The sequence below is a fragment of the Chinchilla lanigera genome, unplaced genomic scaffold (genome assembly GCF_000276665.1).
Source record: "Chinchilla lanigera isolate Chin_1 unplaced genomic scaffold, ChiLan1.0 scaffold00030, whole genome shotgun sequence".
NCBI classification, from domain to species: Eukaryota; Metazoa; Chordata; class Mammalia; order Rodentia; family Chinchillidae; genus Chinchilla; species Chinchilla lanigera.
In genome coordinates, this window is record NW_004955431.1 from 17,408,324 (window position 1) to 17,429,023 (window position 20,700).

Consider the following 20,700-nt stretch of genomic DNA (forward strand, 5'->3'; position numbering starts at 1 on the left):
CATTTAAAACACATTTAATTATCATATCAAGCATGCCTTTTTGCAGGGAAAATGCTGATAGAGCTGCAGGATTTTGAAACTCCTCCGCTGCCTACCTCAAGATGCAACTTGGTTCTTAGAAGAAAAAGACACCTCAGTAAGTATGTGCACCACAGTTATACAGAGATTCCTTCGAGGCAATGTAGAAATGGTCTTTGCTTCAGAAGCACTTACATGTTGGTGCTGGAGGGATCAGTACTAGTGTTAATAACTAGTGTTGCCTGCAAAATGTTGGCTGAAGAAAAATGAGAGAGGGTATCAGGAGTCCTTCTGAGTCTCCATCTGCCAACTGGCCCAAACTAATTAAATTCACAAGAAAATGGAGAATGATGAACACCTTTCACTAGTATTGAGGTGATTGTATTGCAGTTTGAAAAGTGTTTGATTTCTTTCAAAGGCCAACTTGTGTCATTTATTCAATCAAGAAATAATTTCTTAAATCAACTATGTACTAGGTACACTGTTGAGAGGCAAAGATTTAATGCTGAGCAAAAATTAAGAGAGAATGCTTGACTTGATGAAGCTTTCAGTCTAGTAGTAAACCTTATCCAAAAACGTTGCAGCTATCACAGGTATGATAGAACTATGAAGAAGCTCATGGTGCTACGAGGGAGTAACTTTCAGCCCTAGAAGAAATACAGTTGTTTAGCCTAGGAATAGCAAATGGGTTTCAACTCATATGTTAACTTCAATTGATTAATACTGTCTGTTTGGAGTACAGTGTTGAGGATACTTCTGACATCCTCTTAGACATCAGAGACAAAGCCTCGATTACTGATGTCTGGCATGGATGCGGAAGGGAGAAATGGCAAAGCAGATGACTTGTATGTATTTTCTGTGCCTGACACCCAAGGAGAGCATGGAAGCATCTAAGAACAAAGTGAAGAAAGCTGGCTACCACAGCACGGCTATTGCATGGGCTTGTACCAGCAGGAACAGACGTGCTTCAGTTCACCTGGGAAAGATCACTTCTCTGGAAAACTGAGCGTGATTCTAAAAAATGAACATGAGGATTAATGAAATTTATACATACACTTCTTACATCAGAAACTTATTAAGTACCATCCATCTGCCTATAATAGTCTCCCCTTACACATGCATGCATATATGTGAACATTCACGCACACACCCACCATCACTCATGCCCACCCCTCATCTCATCCTAAATATTTCTCCCTGGAGACTGTCTTGATTAGGGTGTCGAAAGTAAACACTTCCTTTCTGTCCCATTATTCTTTATGTCCAAATCTCATTTGTGTCCTTCAAAATCTTTGACATTTACACCAAGTTGAAAACATAGGAGATATACATAGATATTTGTACATAGGCATTTTTACATATTCATGAATTAATGAGTTATGAGTTCTGTGTGGTTTTCAATTTTATTTTATTAGTACATGTGTGTAGTACATAAAGTTTACATTCCTGGTGGGAAGTGGGTACACGTACATAACACATCTTAATTCTTAATTAATTTAATTCTTGATTTATTAAATTAATTTTCTTTTTCTCACTTCTCAGTTGTCCTTTATGAAGCATACTTTCTCTGGAGAATGATTAATTCCTGGGAATGCTGTGAGGTTTGAGCCTTGGAGGCCTGCATGGGAATCCACACTCACTATTGGCAAGCAGAACCTCCTACTCGTGGAAGAAGGCTTGATTCAGAGCTTAAAGGAAACAGTCGAGTCCATTGAATAAGTTCAACATTGAATGAACTCAAACAATGCACTTTAAAAATAAGTTGCTATAGCAGCTTTTAAAACTTTAATGAATGCTTATTGGCTTTATTTTTAAATTCCCTCTTTTACCTCTGTAAGAGTTCACTAGTATTCTTTATCAGGACTTATCACCGAGTAATGATTTCTAAACTACAACTGAAAATATTGATTGGACTTTTGCAAACGGTAATGCTTTTGTTTTTGTATCAGCTTTCACTAATCACTCAGGACCTTCAAATAGAACAGGTACCCTCTCTTGTCTGGCAGTTCATAAAAGAGATGCATGACAGACCAGCTCCTCTTTTGATGAGTCCCATAAAGCCCTCTTTATTGGGCTCTTTCAGAATCCTGGGGTTGATAACATCTTCCAACTGGTTTCGAAGGAAAAGTGTGGTTTTGAAGAATGAGCAATGGTCTCAGCGAGAGAGGTGGGCACCCCCTCATTCTGCCTTCATCTCAGGAAGGGAGAAGAGTGTTGGAAAACAGAGAGAGGACTGGCACGGAGCTTCGGAATGGTGAGTAATTACCAGAAAAAATAGAAGCCTCCTGCTTTATCTCAGAGCAAGTATCAAATACTGTTTGGTTCAAGTACATTTTGTCCCATTCTATTTCTTATGCAAATTAAACATCTAGAGACTAGCCTGCCACAAAAGTTGAATCCACTTCCCCAGCTTCATTCAGCTTGTCCTCGAAAGGAGTATCATGTACCTGATTGTTCGCTGGATCTCCGCTCCAAGAAATTGTAGGCGAGATCTCTTTCTCTGTCTCAGAATCTTATCATTATCGGGCTTCTCTAAAAATCAAAGCACCTACTCTTTTGTTAAGGGGGGCTTCTAAAAGGAGAACAGTTACCATTAAAACACACTCAAGAGTTCATAAAGGAACAAGACCAACATATCCTTCCAGCCTGAAGATACCAGCCTCTGAAGCTTTATTGCTTACTGAGTGCTTGCCCCCGGTAAGCAATTTACAGGGATTATTTCATTGTGTCCTTGCAACACACATGGGAGATGTGACGCCCCATGTTATAGACTTGGAAACTGAATGCTCAAAAGGGTCCAGTTAACTTGCCCAAGATCACACAATTGAAACTGTGATAGAACTATGACCCCTAATTCCAGGGTAAGGAAATCTAGCACTGATGACAATAACCTGTGCTCTATAGTAGTGACATACTCTTAATAGGCTCTGATGCTTTGATTGCTCAAGTAGAACTTAGCTTGGAAACTTAGCTTTCCAGGTGTCTTGTTCTGATGGGGGAAAATAAGGCGTGTCTACACAGACATACATATATCACTCTTCATAGTCTGAGTAACATTATGTCATAGACATTATCATGTCCTCCCCCAAAGAAAAGGAAATTTAGGTTCACAAAAGCTAAGGAATGTACCCAAGAATGCACAGCCAGTAAGTGACCAAGATGGGCTTTGAATTCCATGTAGACTATGGAGTCTAATGGCTCAGCCTCACCCGCTAGCAATGTGCAGCCTCTTGCCAGACCCCTCAGGAATTCCCACTGGAGATGGAAAAGCATTAACCTCCATTGCAACCTCTCTGTGAGTTAACCTGTCCTTCTGGGTGAGCAGTAATAGGGCACTTTTGACTTGTATGGGCCCAAGTTTGCTGACACGAACAAATTTGAAGATACATGAAAGGGGTCCTTTTGGAATGGGAATGAGTATCCTGACCCACATGGAAGAACCATGCTGAATTGTCAGTGATGAGTTATAATTGATGTCCTTGTGTAACTGGCTTGTTTTAAGCTTCCAAGACCTGGCATGAGTTACTTGTTCCTTCCTCTACCAAGCATTCTCACCCTCCCTAATTCCCTCCCCATTCTGCACTCCCAGTACAGACCCCCACCACCCTCTCCACTGTCTTCCCCCTAGTTCCTCAGGGAAAGAAATGACTTCTGAGATGCCTGTGTCTTCCAGGTCCAATAGCTAGTGTGCTGCAAGGGCTCAATAAATGTTTAACAAAAAGGGAGAAGAAACAGAATTAGAGCTGAGTTTTAGGGAAGAGAAACTCAGAATCTACATATGTGAGATTCCCATGTCTTTTTCTACTCAGGAATGAATATGAAGAACACAGTAGAAAGTATTGCTGATGTTTCCAAGCTGCACTGAAGCAAGTTCTGGTGTTAAAATTTTTTAAAAAATATATTCCATTAGCCAGGTGTGATAGTACACACCTGTAATCCCAGCACTTGGAAGGCTGAGGCAGGAAGATCGTCACAAGTTTGAGGTCAGCCTGGGCTACATTTGGTTCTTCTCTATAAAATGTTCTGCAAATATGTTATACAATATAGATATGTCTCATGTTACACGAATCCTAGGTGTATAATGAGATACTTTCTGGTGTTTTTAAGGGAAAAAAGGAACTGTTAGAATACCTACATGTTCCTAGGAACTGTTAATTATCTTTTCCTATAAATGTATATATTTATGTAGTACTTTACAGTTTACAAGAGGCTCGACATCTTTGCTTTGCTTTCCTATCTTGTGAGATCAATCCAGAGCTACAGCCTCTATTTTACAGAGAAGGAAGCTGAGTCACGGGAATGTTTTAATGGCTTGCCATATAGATATTTCCTTAGTTCTTTGATGCTACCATTGTAAAACATACCATCAATTTAACAATAGGTTTTGAAGAAATAACCAACTCTATCATATTACATAGGCATATTGCTTATGAAATTCATCCAGTGTTTCTGAAACATGAAATTATATGTGTTTCCAATAATACATCTGGAGACATCATGGGGACAGCATGCTCTCTTCCATTTTTAGGGAGGTCCCCTTGGGTGACTAAGTATTGAACTATGGGAAAGTCTAAGTCCCTTCCTCCACTGTCACTGCTCTGGAAGAGTAATCAAGCTCAGAAAACTAGTGAGTATGCAGTTTAAAGCTGCATTTCAGGATGAAGTTCTAGACATCAGAGTTTATGTTTAAAATATTAGCAAAAAGTAACCTTTACCATGTTTGCATTAATACAACCTTCTTTTCTATCAGGTATAATAATGCCAGACATGAGTCTTCTTAAATTCAAAGTTTAGTTCACCTAAATATAGAAATAAGAAAGCAAGAAATAAAGCAAAGAAAGCAAGACATAAACAAAACAGAGCTGTCACCTACACCTCTGCAGAAATAGTTTGCCTTCAGTTAGAATTGTTTTTGCATACAAGGGCTAAAACTTCAACTTTTTCTTCCAGTCCTGGTTGAAATGGTTAAGGAAAAAAAAAAAAAGTTTTCCAATTCTGTAAGGTAAAACAAATTAGATTCAAGTGGTAACTGAGCTTCTCGTTGGATTATTGTGCAAGGTTCTCTTTTATTCCCCCCACAGTGGATAATGCATGCTCATTGTGACTTATCTGGAGCCGGTTTCTTTTACACGCTCAGGCTATATAAAGTCAAGGGAGCCCTGGGGCCAGAGATTTGGGAAGCACCTGGGAAGCAGCACCACCATCCAGAGAGAATGAAACAGCCGGAGCAGGAACACCTGCGTGTGTTACTGACGCTCCCAGTGGTACGAACCCCACTTTGTGCCCCTGCATCCTGACAAGGAGCAAGCCCAAAGGGCATACGGTCACTAATCTCCCTCGGAAATGTCCCCCAAGACCCTACTGCTGCTTTGTTCTGACCCTTGATCTTACCTTTTCACTTGTATTTCTGACCTAGAATGACTGAGGACTGGCCCTTGGAAGAAGCGTATTTGGCCAGTTTACTTTGGCCAGCTGGCAAAGTCCCGGTTCTAAGAAGCAATGGTGGTGAAGGCCTTTGTCCTGCTGGCCGTATTTGCAGAAGCCTCAGCGAGATCATGCACTCCAAACAAAGCAGGTATGCCCGGGTGCCAGGCCTCTTCCCTGGCAAAGAACCTTTCCTGAAGCTTCTCTCTGCAATGATGGCAGCTCTGTATTCCTGCTGGCTTTGTTATGAAAACGCAATAAAGTCACCAAGTAAAAGCACTTAAGACCCCAGCACCAACGGGCTTTTCTCACAGAAAGCAAAAATAATGGATAAACTAACTTTTTTAAAATTAAAGAATTCTCATTCTTTTTCCTTCCTCTCTTGTATATAAAACATCTATGCTTTTTTTTCCCTATTTGACTATTGCAATTCTGCCCTCTGTCATAAACCAATGTTTTACACTGTTGTGTATGAAATGGACATTTTTATATTTTATGTGCTCATTTTCTTAGGGAGATATGTACAGTATATTCCAATCTGTGATTGCACGGGTGCAGTCCCAAAAATAAAGTTAAAAAATGGACTATTTTAAATATATGTGCAATATATATGCAGTTATTAAATAGAGGTTGCATAAGCTATGAAAGTAGAACTTTAGCAGCTGAAATGTGGGGGAATGCCTAACAGCTAGGGAAGAAGAGCAGGAAAGTGTTTTCTCCAGGCTTGGATGGGACTTGCAGCTCTGTACATGGACTGATATCATGACCATGTCTGATTCAAACCATGTGTGTGCACTTCCAGATGTCATTCTTGTGTTTTGTTATCCCAAAACGATCATCACCAAAATCCCGGAGTGCCCCTATGGATGGGAAGTGCATCAGCTGGCCCTCGGGGGGCTGTGCTACAATGGGGTTCACGAGGCCGGTTACTACCAATTTGTCATCCCGGACTTATCGCCTAAAAACAAGTCTTATTGTGGAACCCAGTCTGAGGTAAGGCTGAGCCGCAGAATGTAGAGTTGCTTAAGATAAAGGGACGGGGCCCAACAACGCCATGTTTGCTGTTCATCCTGAAGAGGACTCAGGAGTTCCTGTTAAAAGTTGGTCCTCATAAAATCTACCTCGGTTAGTGACTCTTCTGGCTTGACTTTTATTCTCCTAATTTGCTGATGAGCTAGTAAGGTCACCTTCTGTGAATAGAACAAAGTGCATTTCTCACCTCTAACTCTCTTCTAGTTCAGAGCTTGTTCTCATAAATCATCATTATTCCTGGGTTTCTCCTTTCCCAGAACTTAGAAAAGATAATAAAGTGCACTTGGGAGAGCATTTTAAGGGAGTGACCAGAATCTAATACAATCCTTAACTGGGTCATAAACAGAATCCAGGACAAGGAATCATGGAATCCTAAGGAAACACAGATGTCCTTTTGCCAAGTATCCTTATTGGCAGAGAAGGAGAAATCTGAGACCTCCTAATAAAGTCTAGTTTAGGATTATAAAATCAGAAAGGACACAGTTTCATAGGGAAGCTGGGTCTTCTGACCTTCTTGCTGTGATCCAGCACTCCTGCTGCCTTGACCCCAGAAGATTATACATCAGAGTGTCTCACAAGAGACGGGGCCAACTCTTCTCCCAAAAGTCCCACAAAAATTCAGAGATTTCATGGGTAGAGCTATGTGTGTGATTAGCAAAGCATCATCTCCTTGAGTATATCCTGGCAAGGTGAACTAGAAATCATCTCCATGATCTCAGGTCAGTTCCTCTCTATGGATATCCCAGATCGCTTCCAGCTGTTGGTCTGTGATTTCAAAGTCCAACATGCCAGGGAGAGAATTTTAGAAATAGTACTTACAGTTTGAAGAAGGAAAAAGCAAAGAACTAGACAGTCAGGCTTTAGATTTGGGAGATGGATGAAGTCATTCACCTAGGATACTCACTCAGGGGAAATGCATAAAAAGTTGACGCTGAGAAATAGAGATTTTAAGTTGTTTCCCTTTGGTTGAAGCCCAGTGAGTGTATGACTTTTTCCATGTTATTGTTATTAGGACTTTAAATGTTTGTGTTATGTTTGTGTACATACTGATTAATTTACCGTGGGAAGTTGGAACATGCACATAACACATCTTATTTCTTTCTGAGTCCCCTTCTCTCCTTCCCCCTCCCTCTATCTCTTTCTTTGACATCAACCAACATTATTTGAAGTCATTTTAGTTGCAGGGACTCAAGGACTCCTTTAAAAAATCGGCTCACCCACACATAAAAGGAGTGAATTTTACTACAAATGGCAAATATTGATGTCTTCCTAGTGGGCTTTTCTTCTGAGCCATCTTCAGCCACGTCCCCAGGATTCTGCTTTCTTTCCTGGGGGCACAGGGCCACCTAACCACCTTACTTCTTCCTTCCCCCAGTACAAGCCTCCCATCTACCATTTCTACAACCACATCGTTTCCAACGACAGCACAGTGATCGTGAAGAACCAGCCTGTGAATTACTCCTTCTCCTGCACCTACCACTCCACCTACTTGGTGAACCAGGCTGCCTTTGACCAGAGGTAAGTTGCTCTGTGGGGTGGAGGGCTGGCTGCCTGGGGTGTGCTGCAGTCCCTATCAAACGGGCGTGTTTCAGTCCTTATGCAAAATTCTCTCCCCTTTTCAGAGTGGCCACTGTGCACGTGAAGAATGGGAGCATGGGCACATTTGAAAGCCAGCTGTCTCTCAACTTCTACACTGTAAGTCCGGCTCCCTTTCCACCCTGGGACCTTTCCAGAAGGTGATGGGTTGCTTCCTTGAATCCGCTCTTTCCCAAGCTCCATGCAGAGCCCGATTTTAAGCTCAAAGGGAGACAGAAGCTTTGCTTTAGCTCTGAACCTTTAAAGTCTAGACGCAGCTGAAAGTCAGATTCATAAGCTGCAGAGAAGAGGTAAGTAGTGCTACAGAGATATAAGACCAAACTTCCCATTTCACAGATGAGAAAATGGAAACAAGATTGACTGTAATACAGCCAATGTCTGACTCTCAATCAAGCTTAGTTTCCACTGCAACTCATTTCAAAAATGTATTTATACTTAGCATCTAGCTCGTCTTAAGTGGCAGAAAGTTTTGAACACCCTGACTGAGACGGAGCTGAGGAGAAGAGTAAGGATTGGCCTCTACTGCCTGGTTCTTTTGTCCCTGAAGCCTTCCAGATAGTGGGTTTCCTCATTGTGTAACTCGGGCCTTTGCCTATGTTGACATAAAATGTAAAGACACACTTTGGTCTTTGTTGAAATCAAGTGCTCCACAGAAATTACACAATCAAGGTCGTCAGCCCAGCGCTCCTCCCATGCACGAGGGATGCTTTGTGTTTGAGGACTGCAGCTTGCAGTGAGGACACATGCATGCAGAGGAGACACTGGCCCAGCTGATAGAGGAAGATGCAGGCAAAAACACAAATCTTTATGTACATTAGAACCGGAAGCCAGTCTTACAGGGCAGCTCACTCAAACCATTCATTTCACAAAGGAAAATCCTGTGCTTTCTGGAATTCCACTAACCTTGAACTCTTTGAACTTGCTTTGCTGCTGCCTAGAAGCCATTAACCCTGCTGAGCTCAGGAGCAAGAGCTGGGAGGATCAAGAATAACCCAGTCCACGTTACAGATGAGTATCTGAAGTCTAGAGAGAGGAAGGGATTTGCCCAAAATGACACAGGTACTTTGGAGGATCGTCCCATCCGAGGGTACAGATCTCCTAACCATGGTCTCCATAGTAACCATGTAGTTCAGGAAGCTTACATTTGGGGACCCCTACCTACATGGGCCCCTTTAGAGACCCTGCATCTCATTTTGGATTCAAAGTTCTTATGTTTTTTTTAATTAACGAGGACTCTCCAAATTTTATAAACTTCAAGGTCCTCAAAAACCTAGATCTTCCCTTAGACACATCCAGGAGTGGTTAGGCCCTGAGAACTGGAACCCCACACAGCCCCTGACCTATCATCAGAGGATAAATACAGTGTGGGCTGCCAGTGTGTTAAAAGGGTGGCAAAGCCACTGAAGTCCCTGATGAAGGTGTCAGAGGGGAGCTAGATCAGCACGCATTGGCAAGTCTCAGCAGACAGCCTGATGACAGGCTGCCTTTACTACTGAGTTCCTGTTCAGAAGTAAATAATAGTGACTGTAACCAGATGAGATTATAAATACAAGCTCGTGAAGGTTTTACAACAGCTGTCAATAGAAAGACAGGAGGATTTTCAAAATTCATCACCCACCATCCTCCTTACTGGGATAAGTTTCAGATCTAAACATCAGATCTTAGAGCTAGAAAGAGTTCATTCTCTTTTTTAAAAAAAAAAAACAATAATAATTAAGAGGCATGTTCTCAGCATCACTCAGACCACCTTCTGGAAAGCTAGAATAACAAGGCATTTCCCTGAACTGTCATAGAAAGGAAGCTCAGGTCTCTCCAGGACTCATCAAAGCCCTTTCAGGTAAACAGACCTCAGGGAAGAAGGCTCTGTGCTGTCCAGAGACTTGTGCACTGATTAATATTCCCCCATGAGCCTGGCTTACTGTGCCTGGTCCATGCGGCTGGGGTTTTTTTCTCCCTTTTTCTGCTTTGAGAGAATTCTTGTGTGTTTCTGAAGCAACAAGTGCTCCCTGCATATATTTCCTCCAAGTCACCGAAAGAGAGCCGTGGCCTAGATAGCACAATGGAACCAATGCACTCTTAATTGCTTAGAATTCTGAGAACTCCAAACACTGGGCTCCAATAGCACTAGTTCTGCTCAGCATGCTTGCTCTTTCTCTCCTCCGCATGTCTCTCCCACCCACTTTTGCCAGACACCCATGATTGGTATTTCCAGCAAAACATTATTTTAACTCTTGATCCAAAACAAGGGAGGGTGGTCAGCTTAGATAACTAGTGTATTACTGCAGTTAAGAGAATGCTGCTGGCCACCAGACCACTGGCTTGAAGACTAGTTGCACCACTTACTAATTGTGTGACCTTGGGCAAGTTTATTAACCTCCCTGTGCTACCATCTCTGCATTTGAAAGTAGGAGGACAGTAGCACTTACTCTTAGATTTTTTATAAAGATATAAGAAAATATTTTTAAGATGCACTTAGTATAGTGCCTGGCAATATAATTGCTGCAGAAAGTAGCCAGTCCCCTGAATGCAGATTTTGACCTCATTTGACATGAAGATCTCAGGGCTGCTAGTACTGTTACCTTATAGAGCTGAATATCAATGTCAGTGTGGGATCAGGTTGACTTTTATTCAGTCAAAACAGTCCTAACCATTCCTGTTAGACAAAAAGAAATGGAAAGCTTGGGATTAAAACATGTAAGCCGTCAAGTGTAAAATCGACTCCTTGAGTCAGGACAAACCTAGGGCAGACTCCTGGGGCAGAGCAAAACCTAAGGGACGGATTCTTCCCTGGATGGCTGCATGGTGCCTTCCTCACTTTCTTCAAATGCTCCCTCCTCAATGAGGAACCCCAAGGACTGTATTTAAAATTAGCTCCATTGTAATCTGCCTTCCCTGTTCTATCATTTCTATTGCTTTCCTGTGTAACATATTATATTCTGTTCTAACATGCTGTATAATTCACAATTGTCTGTCACTCCTGCTAGAAATCAGATCACTGGAGACAAATCTTTGATTTGTTCATTAATACATCTCAACATATAGAGCGCCTTAACATAGAAACTATCCAAATATATAGAACAGTGCCTGATGCATTCTAGGCAATTAATAAGTTATGCCTTAAGAAAAATGTTACTAATCGTACTGGGAATCAGATTATAAACTTTCCAAGCAAGTGTGAAATCCGCTCAGGCAAGAATTAGAGGAGAACAAAGGCAGAGAGAGACTGTACCTGTTCACTCCCTCTTGTCTTTGACTTCATAAAACATAGTGTACCGCAGTATCCCTGGATTGAGCTTTTTTCCATCAGTCAAATTTTTTAACATAAATGAGATGGCCATACATGGGCACATGACTCACCATGACCAGCAAATCTAGAATATAGGATGTCTGTACACCTTGCAGGATGACACCAATATCCTAGAAGGTACAACTTCTCTGATCCTAGAAGTCACTATGTGGTCTCACATGCTTGCGCTCTTGGTTTGATTCCCATCCCCACTCATCTGCTCCTACTAAACCCAAGTGCTCAGTCTGAGAGGTCATAATGTCTAGTGTCAATTTCTTTCCAAAGAATGCCAAGTTCTCCACCAAGAAAGAAGCCCCCTTTGTCCTGGAGACATCTGAAATTGGTACAGATCTATTTGCAGGAGTAGAAGCCAAAGGGTTAAGCATTAGGTAAGTATATTTCCACTGAGTTTATATATTTAAACAGAAAGAAACAGAGACTATCCAAGAGATGTTTCAATCACCAAACATTTCTCGGTTTAAGAATCTGTGGGTCAGAGTGATGCCATTTTCTTCTATTTCCAGGTTTAAAGTGGTCTTGAACAGCTGCTGGGCCACACCGTCAGCTGACTTCATGTACCCCTTGCAGTGGCAGCTGATCAACAAGGGGTAGGTACCACTCTCTAGAGCCAAAGCCAAGCGATGGGGTACCCCCCCCCATTTTCCTCTGGCTTGGAATAGCTTGGGAGAATACTTTTTATTTATACTGGGCCCTTTTGGAGCAAATCCCAGTGTTCAAGAATTCCTGAAGAGATTATAGTAGTTGTATATCAAAGGTTTCCCTGAGCAATGAGTACATGTGGATAGCACACCCATCTCAGAGTGACCCAAAGTGGAGAAGGAGACTTGCATGGTGATAGCATGAAGCCCTCCCAGGTAGACTTCTACCCTGCAGAAGTAGCTGTCACTGAAGGGCAGGTGTTGTGGCCTATGCCAAGACACCAAGATCTGTTCTTTATTTCCCTCCTCCACCCTCTGCCAAACCTCTGCTATATTATTTTCTACTGCCTGTCACCACCCTGGGGCACCAGGTTGCAAAGAGCTATTTTTAAGGCTTCTCATCTTGAGTTCACACAAGGATCTCTGGTTTATGCACCAGAGGAGCCTACAAGTGTCTTGTTTTATAACCTGGAAAATGCCCACAGCTCCATCACTGCTCAGCGGCCACCACAAATAGAGCCAGCTCTGGTCCTTGGTCCACATATAAAGGCACAACCTTCAGCCCTAATTTCACTCCTAAACTCTTAGATGTGCTATGCCTTAGATCCTGCCTCAATGACAGTTAAAGACACATTTTTTTGGTACCGGGAATTGAACTCAGGACCTTGCACTTGCCAGGCAGGCGCTGTGCCACTAAGCTATATCCCCGGCCCTAAAGACACATTTTGAGGTCATCTTTCCATTTGTTTTCTTTTTATGTGCTTAGAGTGTGACATTTTTACAAAGATAATTATGTATAATTTAAACAGTGGAGCATGAATTCAAATTTCCAATGGCAAAACCTTAAGATACACAGAAAGAGGGTGTCTATAAAAGCACAGGGAAATGCTGCTTCTAGCACTGTGCCTGTTATCTTTGTAATCTTGGGGGTCTACATGGTCCCAAACCATAGAAAAACTTCCTCTCCTGAAGATTTCATTTCTTTATGATAGAGGAGCAATTTACTGTGTGTATGGCTTCTCATAAATCACTCCCTTCTTGTTGTACCTTGTCTGTAAAATGGGGACAATCATGCCTGTCTCATAGTCCCTCGCCTTGACCTCATAACTGCAAAACTTTAGGGAGATACCACCTGCCACAGTGCTCCAGAAGGGCAAAGTGGCCCACAAATCTAGGAGAGTGTTGCTGTGTACACAGTAGCTTCAGAGCCCTTGCTGAAGTTCCCCAGAGTGACATTTAATTGTTCTCCCTCCCCCTGTGTGCACCAGCTGCCCCACAGATGAGACAGTCCTCGTGCATGAGAATGGGAAGGATCACAGGGCAACCTTCCAATTCAATGCCTTCCGGTTCCAGAACATCCCCAAACTCTCCAAGGTTTGGCTACACTGCGAGACCTTCATCTGTGACAGCGAGAAGCTCTCCTGCCCTGTGGTGAGCCTTTCTCTGGAGGAGAGTGTCACCCAAGGGGGCTGGCAGCTGAGGAGCTGGCTTCAGCTGGGAGGGTGCAACCTGGCCAGCTTCAGGGGGAAAGGACCCTGGCAGGGAGAGAAGCTTGAGCACTGCCCACCCTGCCACCCACAACCTACCCAGTGGGGCACTTGTCACTTAACCCCCTGGGCCTGGTTTCCTCTTCTTCAACAGTAGTGAAGTCGTGACTGTCTTTCCCTTTTAACTATAGAGTTAAGGTGGTAACAAATATGGAAATGCTCTGGAAAAGTTCAAATGCAAGGGAATCCAAGGTGTGGACAAAACTCAAGAGGTGGGCATTTAGAGTCTTGACTGGACAGGCTCTGAAGAGAGGCTGCTGAAATTCTGGACCAAGGCTAATTGGATAGTGAGAAGGGCTGGCAATCTGTGCTTGCGGAGCTGCAGAACCATCACCTTAAGGACTTCAAAGGGCTGAATCTCAAACTGTGGTGGGCTTGGATTCAAAGCCTCAGTTTCCACAAGGCCACCCACCCACATGCCTGAGCAGTGGCAGAAGGTGATCATCTCTACTTCGGCTGAAGCACTTGGCCAGAAAATGGTCACTGATTAGCACAGATAGGACAAGGGAAAGGAGGCAGAGAGTGTCAGTCAGGGAAAGGATGGGAAAAGCATTTCACAGGTGATCCAAACAGGAGTCTTGACAGCACAATTTTAAAAAGAAAGGAAAAATAAACAAATGAACCAGAGCACATTTTTGCAAGTACCCACTTCTTAAATCACTGTGGTGATCATAACCTAAGTAATAACCTTACTCCTTATAAAAAAATTGATTTTTTTTCTCTACATAATAGTAATGACCTCTTCCAGCAGGATTTCTTCTAGCTTGTAGAGTTAATAATTTTTTTTTCCTGGATTCTCTGAATTACAAATATAAGGCACCTGGTATGATTGAGTGGGAACGTTTTACTCCATCCAGTGTGTTGTTGTTGTTGCTTTAAATCGTTCTCTCCTCTTCCCTCTCCACTGGCTCCTCAGACCTGCGACAAAAGGAAGCGCCTGCTGCGGGACCAGACAGGTGGTGTCCTGGTGGTGGAGCTGTCCCTGCGGAGTAAGCCCCCATTTCCGTGGTTGCCTCCATCTGGGCTGCGTCCACAGGCACGGCCGGTTTGAGCATTTTCACTGAATTGCCAAACCAGGTGTGCCTGTGGACACAACTCTCACCTGCGTCTTCCGGCAAGCGGTGAGAGGAAGCTCATGCCAAGTGAAGGAGGTTTGTTGAGTACTGTACCCTGCAAAGTTCTATTCCCAGCCCAAAGCCAAATGCCCCTCAAGAATTAGGAAGTGCTGAGCTTCCACACCATGCACACAGTGAGCAAAAGTAAGAGAAAATGCGATGTTCTAAGAAAGTCAAGTACAAGTCAATTAACCTTTGTAAAGCATTCAGCCCTGCCTGGCCTGAGCTGTGCACTGGAGTTTGGGCCAAACAAGACCACAGGGGACCTACCCTCAAGGAACGTGCCATCTAGCAAGGGCAGAGATTACTGTTCAAATGGCGGGGTGGCCAAGGTGATCCCAAAGTATGTGGCAAGGAAGTTCAGCTCCATCCAGGGCTATGGAAGACCTCTGTGGAAAACGATTACAATGAGCAGAAGGCTGGTATGACCTGAGCATGAGCCAGATCCATGGAGAGGCTGGGCTTTGGCCTGGATTCCTGGGAGCATAGGCCCCGGCTACCTGCTCATTTTGTGTAACCTGCAAGCTTAAAAAAGAAAGGTTTACCATTTGTATCTAAAAAAAATTTTTTGTAACACATAAAGTCATATGAAATTCAAGTTTCAGGCCTTTACATTTTTATTAAAATCCAGGCCTGCTCATTTAAGCAATACAGTATTGTCTACAGCTGTTCACACTACAATGAAAGTATGGACTTGTGGTAATAGAGACTGTAAGGCTCAGAAAGCTGAAAGTATTTACTAACTGGTCCTTTCCTTGAAGTTTCACTAATCCCTGCCTCTAGAGAGCCCAGGAGAAGACGCTGTGAGCTGACACCTTTGAAATCTTCAGTATACACTTTGTCCTACCCAAAGGCAACAGGGCGCTCACGGTGGGAAATCGGGGGCTGGTGGGATATGATCGGGTTTGTGTTTCAGAAATGTAATTCTGAGACTTCCCCTTCCATGATTTTCCCTTAAAACCCACATTCTCTCTCTCTCTTTGCTCACTCCAGGCAGGGGATTTCCGAGTCTCTATAGTTTCTCAGGTAAGGAGAAAAGACATTTCTGGGAAATGTCATGGGCAGTGCTTTTGTAAAGCAGATATTTGTTTCAAAAGATGGCCCCGGAGAACTTTAAAGAACTGAAAATTATGCTTTAAATCTCACCTGTATGGGACAGAGGTAAGGGGGTCTCTCTCCGTGCAGCCCCCAGGCCCCAGAGAGAGGGGCTGAGAGTCAGCTGGGTGAAGGAGAGCCGGACCCCACCCCCTCAGTCTCAGCCAAGCCATCATCAGGTGGCTCAGCTCAGAGTCCTACACTGGAGAACATGAATCTTCAATGATCTGTTCATTCAACAAATATTTGAGTCCCTGTTATGATTCTACTCTGTATTAATTAACTGAGCAACGACCTTACCTCTCCTCTGTGAAGTTGGGGTAATAATTGCTTGTATTACATATGGTCCTATACAGATTGTTCAATTACAGTTAAAGGCTCTGAACATAGCCAGGCACACAGCAAGCAACCAGTAAGGGTTGACCATAGTTATGAGCACCAGGCACTGTCGTAGGCAATGTGGCTACTGCAGCGAATAGCACAGGAAAGGTTCTGGCCTTCCTAATATGTGTGGTATATAGGGCCAGGACATGATTTAGAGTGTAGGCAGGGAAGCCTCTCAGAGGAGGAACCATTTCAGCTCAGCCAGAAGACCTCACTGGACTGCTGAGAAGGAAATGACTATGCAAGGAGTTGGAGTATGAGCTTCCCTTGATTCACAAGCTCACAGATGCAGACGTTGCTCTCATCACTAAAGGAAAATCATGTAAATCAACTTTTTAAAGTCCAATTCTAGATGCTTATGTTTAAAGGAAGTCCTATAGCAACAGCCCTACAGGGAGATGCGCCATTACTGATGATCCAAGTTCAGACGCCCACTTGCCAGAGGTCCACAAGCTAGATTTGTTGGTCAGGTCCTTTGTGTTGATAAAAGTGAGCTATAGACTCCCCAGGGGATGAGCAAAAATGACTTAGCATAAAATGTGCAGAGCTTCATGAAGAGCCACTTAAGACCCATGCATTGACAGGTTGTGTTGAATCTGGTTGGGGAGTCCTGGCCTTCGTACCACTGTTTCTCAGTGCTATTTTCACCCTTCTGCTTTCCAGATGTCCTCTATCACCTCCTCCTGATGCTGGGGATTTGTGCTGTATTGTAGGAGTTAGCCAGGCAGCTGCAGCTCCTGCCCCAAGGTCGTCCTCAGCAATGACAAATTTGTTTATTGTGCTGCCAAAAAGAACAAACAGCAGACTACACTGTTGGGGAGCAAAGGATAGCGCTTTGCCAAATATGTGTTCCGGTGATTTTTGTGAATTCAGCGATCCTTACCCTTTGGTGTCCCACTTCCTCTTGCTACTTCCTGTGGTCCTGGATCCTGACAGCACCTCCCCATAGCTGGGGGAGGAGTCTTCTTTCTCAGACTCAAGTCAAGGAGACAGCAGACTCCTTTGAAAGTTAGTCTAACCTTAAAAGACTCGCACACACAATGAAGTGCAGCTGAGCATTTTGAGGAGAATGTAGGACATAAGAACAAAGTCAGTGCTAAATACAGATGAATAGCCAACGTTGCCCATGGAAGGCTTTGTCTTGAGGCTGTGCAATTCTACCTAAGGATCAGAGCTGAGCCCCCTGCAAGGGTTTCCAATCTTCACTGATGTGGGAATCAGAGTGGAATGTGATAATTTTGCTCAAAGCTGAGTAAGAGAAAGGAAATGGATTCTTGGGAGTCACTACTACTAACCTGATTTGTTTTTATTTTAATGTCTCAAGTATATCCAAATATTAGGTAGATGTAAACTCCTTATTCTCTTATTTGATATGTACTTTTAAAAATGAAAAGAAAATTACTAACTAAATATGGAGAAAGCTACAAATGGAACAAAATTCACATTCATTTACTATAATACTGTGGCATTACCCACATGAAATGCTGCCTACCACATAGACTACGGAAAGACCTGCTCCACACAGGCTATCTGAGCTTGGGAACGTGATCCTACTACACGCCTGTGACACGTAAAACTCTCACAACGATCCCCTCTTTGCTCTATTAAGAGATCTTCTTTGTAATGAGTGATCTGACCTCAGTTGCCTTTAACTAAATATTCAAGTCAATATCTGGTCCTGTCTCATCAACTTGTGTTCCTTAGAATGGAACCAACAAAATTATCAGAAACACAAGTGCAAATACAGCCAATGAAATCACTTGGTAGTATGCCCTCCAAATGGGGCCACCTTCGTGATCCAAACAGCATCAATAATTTACATTTGTCCACCCACTAAAAACGGAATGAACCAACCTTGGTGGAGAATTGGATAAAAGCATGATGGGACACGTCCGAGTTCTATGCTTAGTCATAGGAAGACTTAATTAGTGGGCTCAGAACCTGAAGTTAAATGCTAGTTTATCTCTCTTTATTTAATGTATTTGAGAAGGTTTGATATCTTCAGTTTGGTAGTTCTTTACAACTTGTGTTAGTGAAGTCAGAGATTGAACTAGTTATCGAATCTCCAGAGACAGGAGATTAGCCATAGCCTAGAGTAGGATGACTCAATGCATCTACACTTGCTCTGTAAGCTGATACTCCACCAGCTTGGGAACTCTCTCTTCTGTAAACTCAGATTTTTTATAGCCAAGAAAGACAGAAGACGGATTTTATTGGTTTTAGTCTAAAACTCCTAAATAGCTTACTTATAGCCAAATCTCTCCTTGCCTATCAGACTAAAACAACGTCATATTAGCTTGGTTTTATTTTATCACTATATTTTATGATCCTGTATCTCCACCTGGTGCAATGGAATAAATAAAATGTTTTAAAGTAAATAACCTCTCACTGCAGTTTACAGTGTTAATATATCATGTTGAAAGCCAATTCTTCAACCGTGTCAGGCGCTTCTGCAACCAGTATTCATAGACTCACACTTATACCGCAGACTTTCAGTTGTTTTGACCTGCATTTCCACTCCAAATATTCCATGCAAGGGGAAAAGCCATTCTGTATGACTATGATTTGGGGGAAAGGTCTCTTGTCTATACAACCCTAATTCCCTTGCCAGCAACTGGATGTGTTTTGGCTTAAGATAACAAAAAGCTCCACAATGTTTGATTGCCTTTCCTGTCTTATAACATTTTTATTGAGGGATTAAGATAAAGCATCCTCAAAATAATCTCTTGTAAAATCTTCTTAGTGCTAAAAATAAAACAGACATTAATAAGAGGAGAATACATACATACAGTCTCCCTTAGGTATCCTTGGTTTACAAAGAAAAAACACTGGATGTAGAGTTTAGGAAACTAAGCTTACCAAAATTCCTGGTGTCTATCCCTAATACTCTGTCACTCTGGCACTACACCCCACCCCATGTGTGCCACTGTTATGTATATGTGTGTGTGTGTGTGTGTGTGTATGTGTGTATGCATGAGTGTCTGTATATACATATGTGTGTAAGTTTCATGTGTGCATTTGTGCTAAAATGTTCAACGAAGAAGGCAGAATTAAAATCTGTATTATATGAAGACAACTTCTGCAAGCATGTGGACTAGGGCTGGAAAGAAACACACACACACCTTTAATACGAATACAGAGATGAGATAATGATAGACAATTAACTCACCCAAGTCCATCTCTGTATCTGAATATTATTTTCAAATATGCATTTCATGTAACACTACTGGATTGCTTGATTACTTTACTTATGTTCACAGATCTGTTAGTCTCTAGTCCTGCATTCCTGCTGCATCCTCTCCCATCTAAATTGTGAGATAAAGATCAAGAAATGTTGCATATTCTCTTGTGCCTCCCCCCAGCGTGGAATAAATCCTTATTAAATGCCTCTTGAATTAATGAAATGTTCAGATGGATGGATGGATGGATGGATGTGGATGGCCTATCTCTTTAAGAGTCCTCATAGCAGAGGTAGACATGTTCTTTCACAGTTGACCAAAGTATGTGGGATCCAGAAGCCAGGATCCTACACAAAGGAAGAAGGTACAGAAAATGAAGAGATAAACTCCGGCCTGTTGTCTCCATGCTGAAGCAGAAGGGAAAAGTGCCTGGGCACCCCTCATGTAAATGCTTTCTTCCATCCCTCCTTCTAAATAAGCCTCAAGCTGTCAGTCCTGGGTGCTGAGGGCCTGTGGGGAGGAGCAGAACCTGTCACAATTAAAACAGAACTGTATTCAAGAAACAAGTCTGTGAGAGCTGTGGAATTCACTCTTGAGATGCAGGGGAACAAAATACTGCAAATGGGGGTGCTGGGCGCTCAGTAAAGATGGGATGATTTGGGAAAGTGCTTCTCCCAGCCCATTTCCTGAAGAAAAAGCAAGAATCCACCATGCTTTTTGTTAAAATCTGGTATCAAAGTCCTCCAATAGATCAGAAGGTAGTTCATTTCCTAATGCAGGACTCAGAAACATCTCCACAAAGGCAGACCTGAGGGCCAGAAAGAAAGCAGACCTGACCTAACTGGTCTCATTGGTTCTCACTTCTTCAGTCATGGGAGGTTCAGCCCCAAAAGATCTCATTCCGATTGCCTTGCCGTATTCAGGAGCAACCGCGTGGAAGCTATCTGGATGCGAGGAGCTGCAAGGGGAGAAGAAAGAAGTACTGTAAATGCACCACTGGGTCAGTAAATCTATTCAAAGAACTATTGAATAAAACAACATGGAACCAACTCTTTGTATAGAGGGAAAAACTCAGAGGAATAGATGGGCTCTTTGTTGGGAATTTTTTAAATTAAATTCTTCATAAAAGAATGAAAAATTCCTCTTAAAACTCAAGCTTTGACTGCATGAGTTTTTGTTCAGTGTACAAGAAGGAAATTAGACAATAAACTGAGCTCAGGACATTATCCATTTGAAACTGCTCACAGGAAGTCAGGGCTTGGGTTCAGGCTTTCTAACACGGCAGTGGGTCTGTCTTCCTGTAGTGGTCTTCTCCATGCTGGGACTGCTCACACCTTTGAGCTTTTATTCTGAGCACTTTCAGGG

The 20,700-nt window shown here is 42.7% G+C and overlaps 2 protein-coding genes across 2 annotated transcripts in view; one reads left to right on the plus strand and one right to left on the minus strand.

Annotated features, from left to right (window-relative positions):
• Positions 1-5,517: 5,517 nt before the first annotated feature.
• Tectb (tectorin beta) lies at positions 5,518-16,869 on the plus strand. Its single transcript, XM_005387760.2, has 10 exons — positions 5,518-5,593; positions 6,245-6,435; positions 7,850-7,992; positions 8,097-8,169; positions 11,642-11,745; positions 11,881-11,964; positions 13,284-13,446; positions 14,479-14,551; positions 15,671-15,703; positions 16,820-16,869. Exons 1-10 carry the CDS (start codon positions 5,518-5,520, stop codon positions 16,867-16,869), a joined length of 990 nt encoding a protein of 329 aa, XP_005387817.1.
• Positions 16,870-18,823: 1,954 nt separating this feature from the next.
• Positions 18,824-20,700, minus strand: part of LOC102028451 (guanylate cyclase 2G-like) — a 42,273-nt gene continuing 40,396 nt past the window's right edge. Inside the window, exon 22 of the mRNA XM_013515734.1 lies at positions 18,824-20,293. The gene's annotated coding sequence lies outside the window, so the exon portion shown is untranslated. The remainder of the gene's footprint in view (positions 20,294-20,700) is intronic.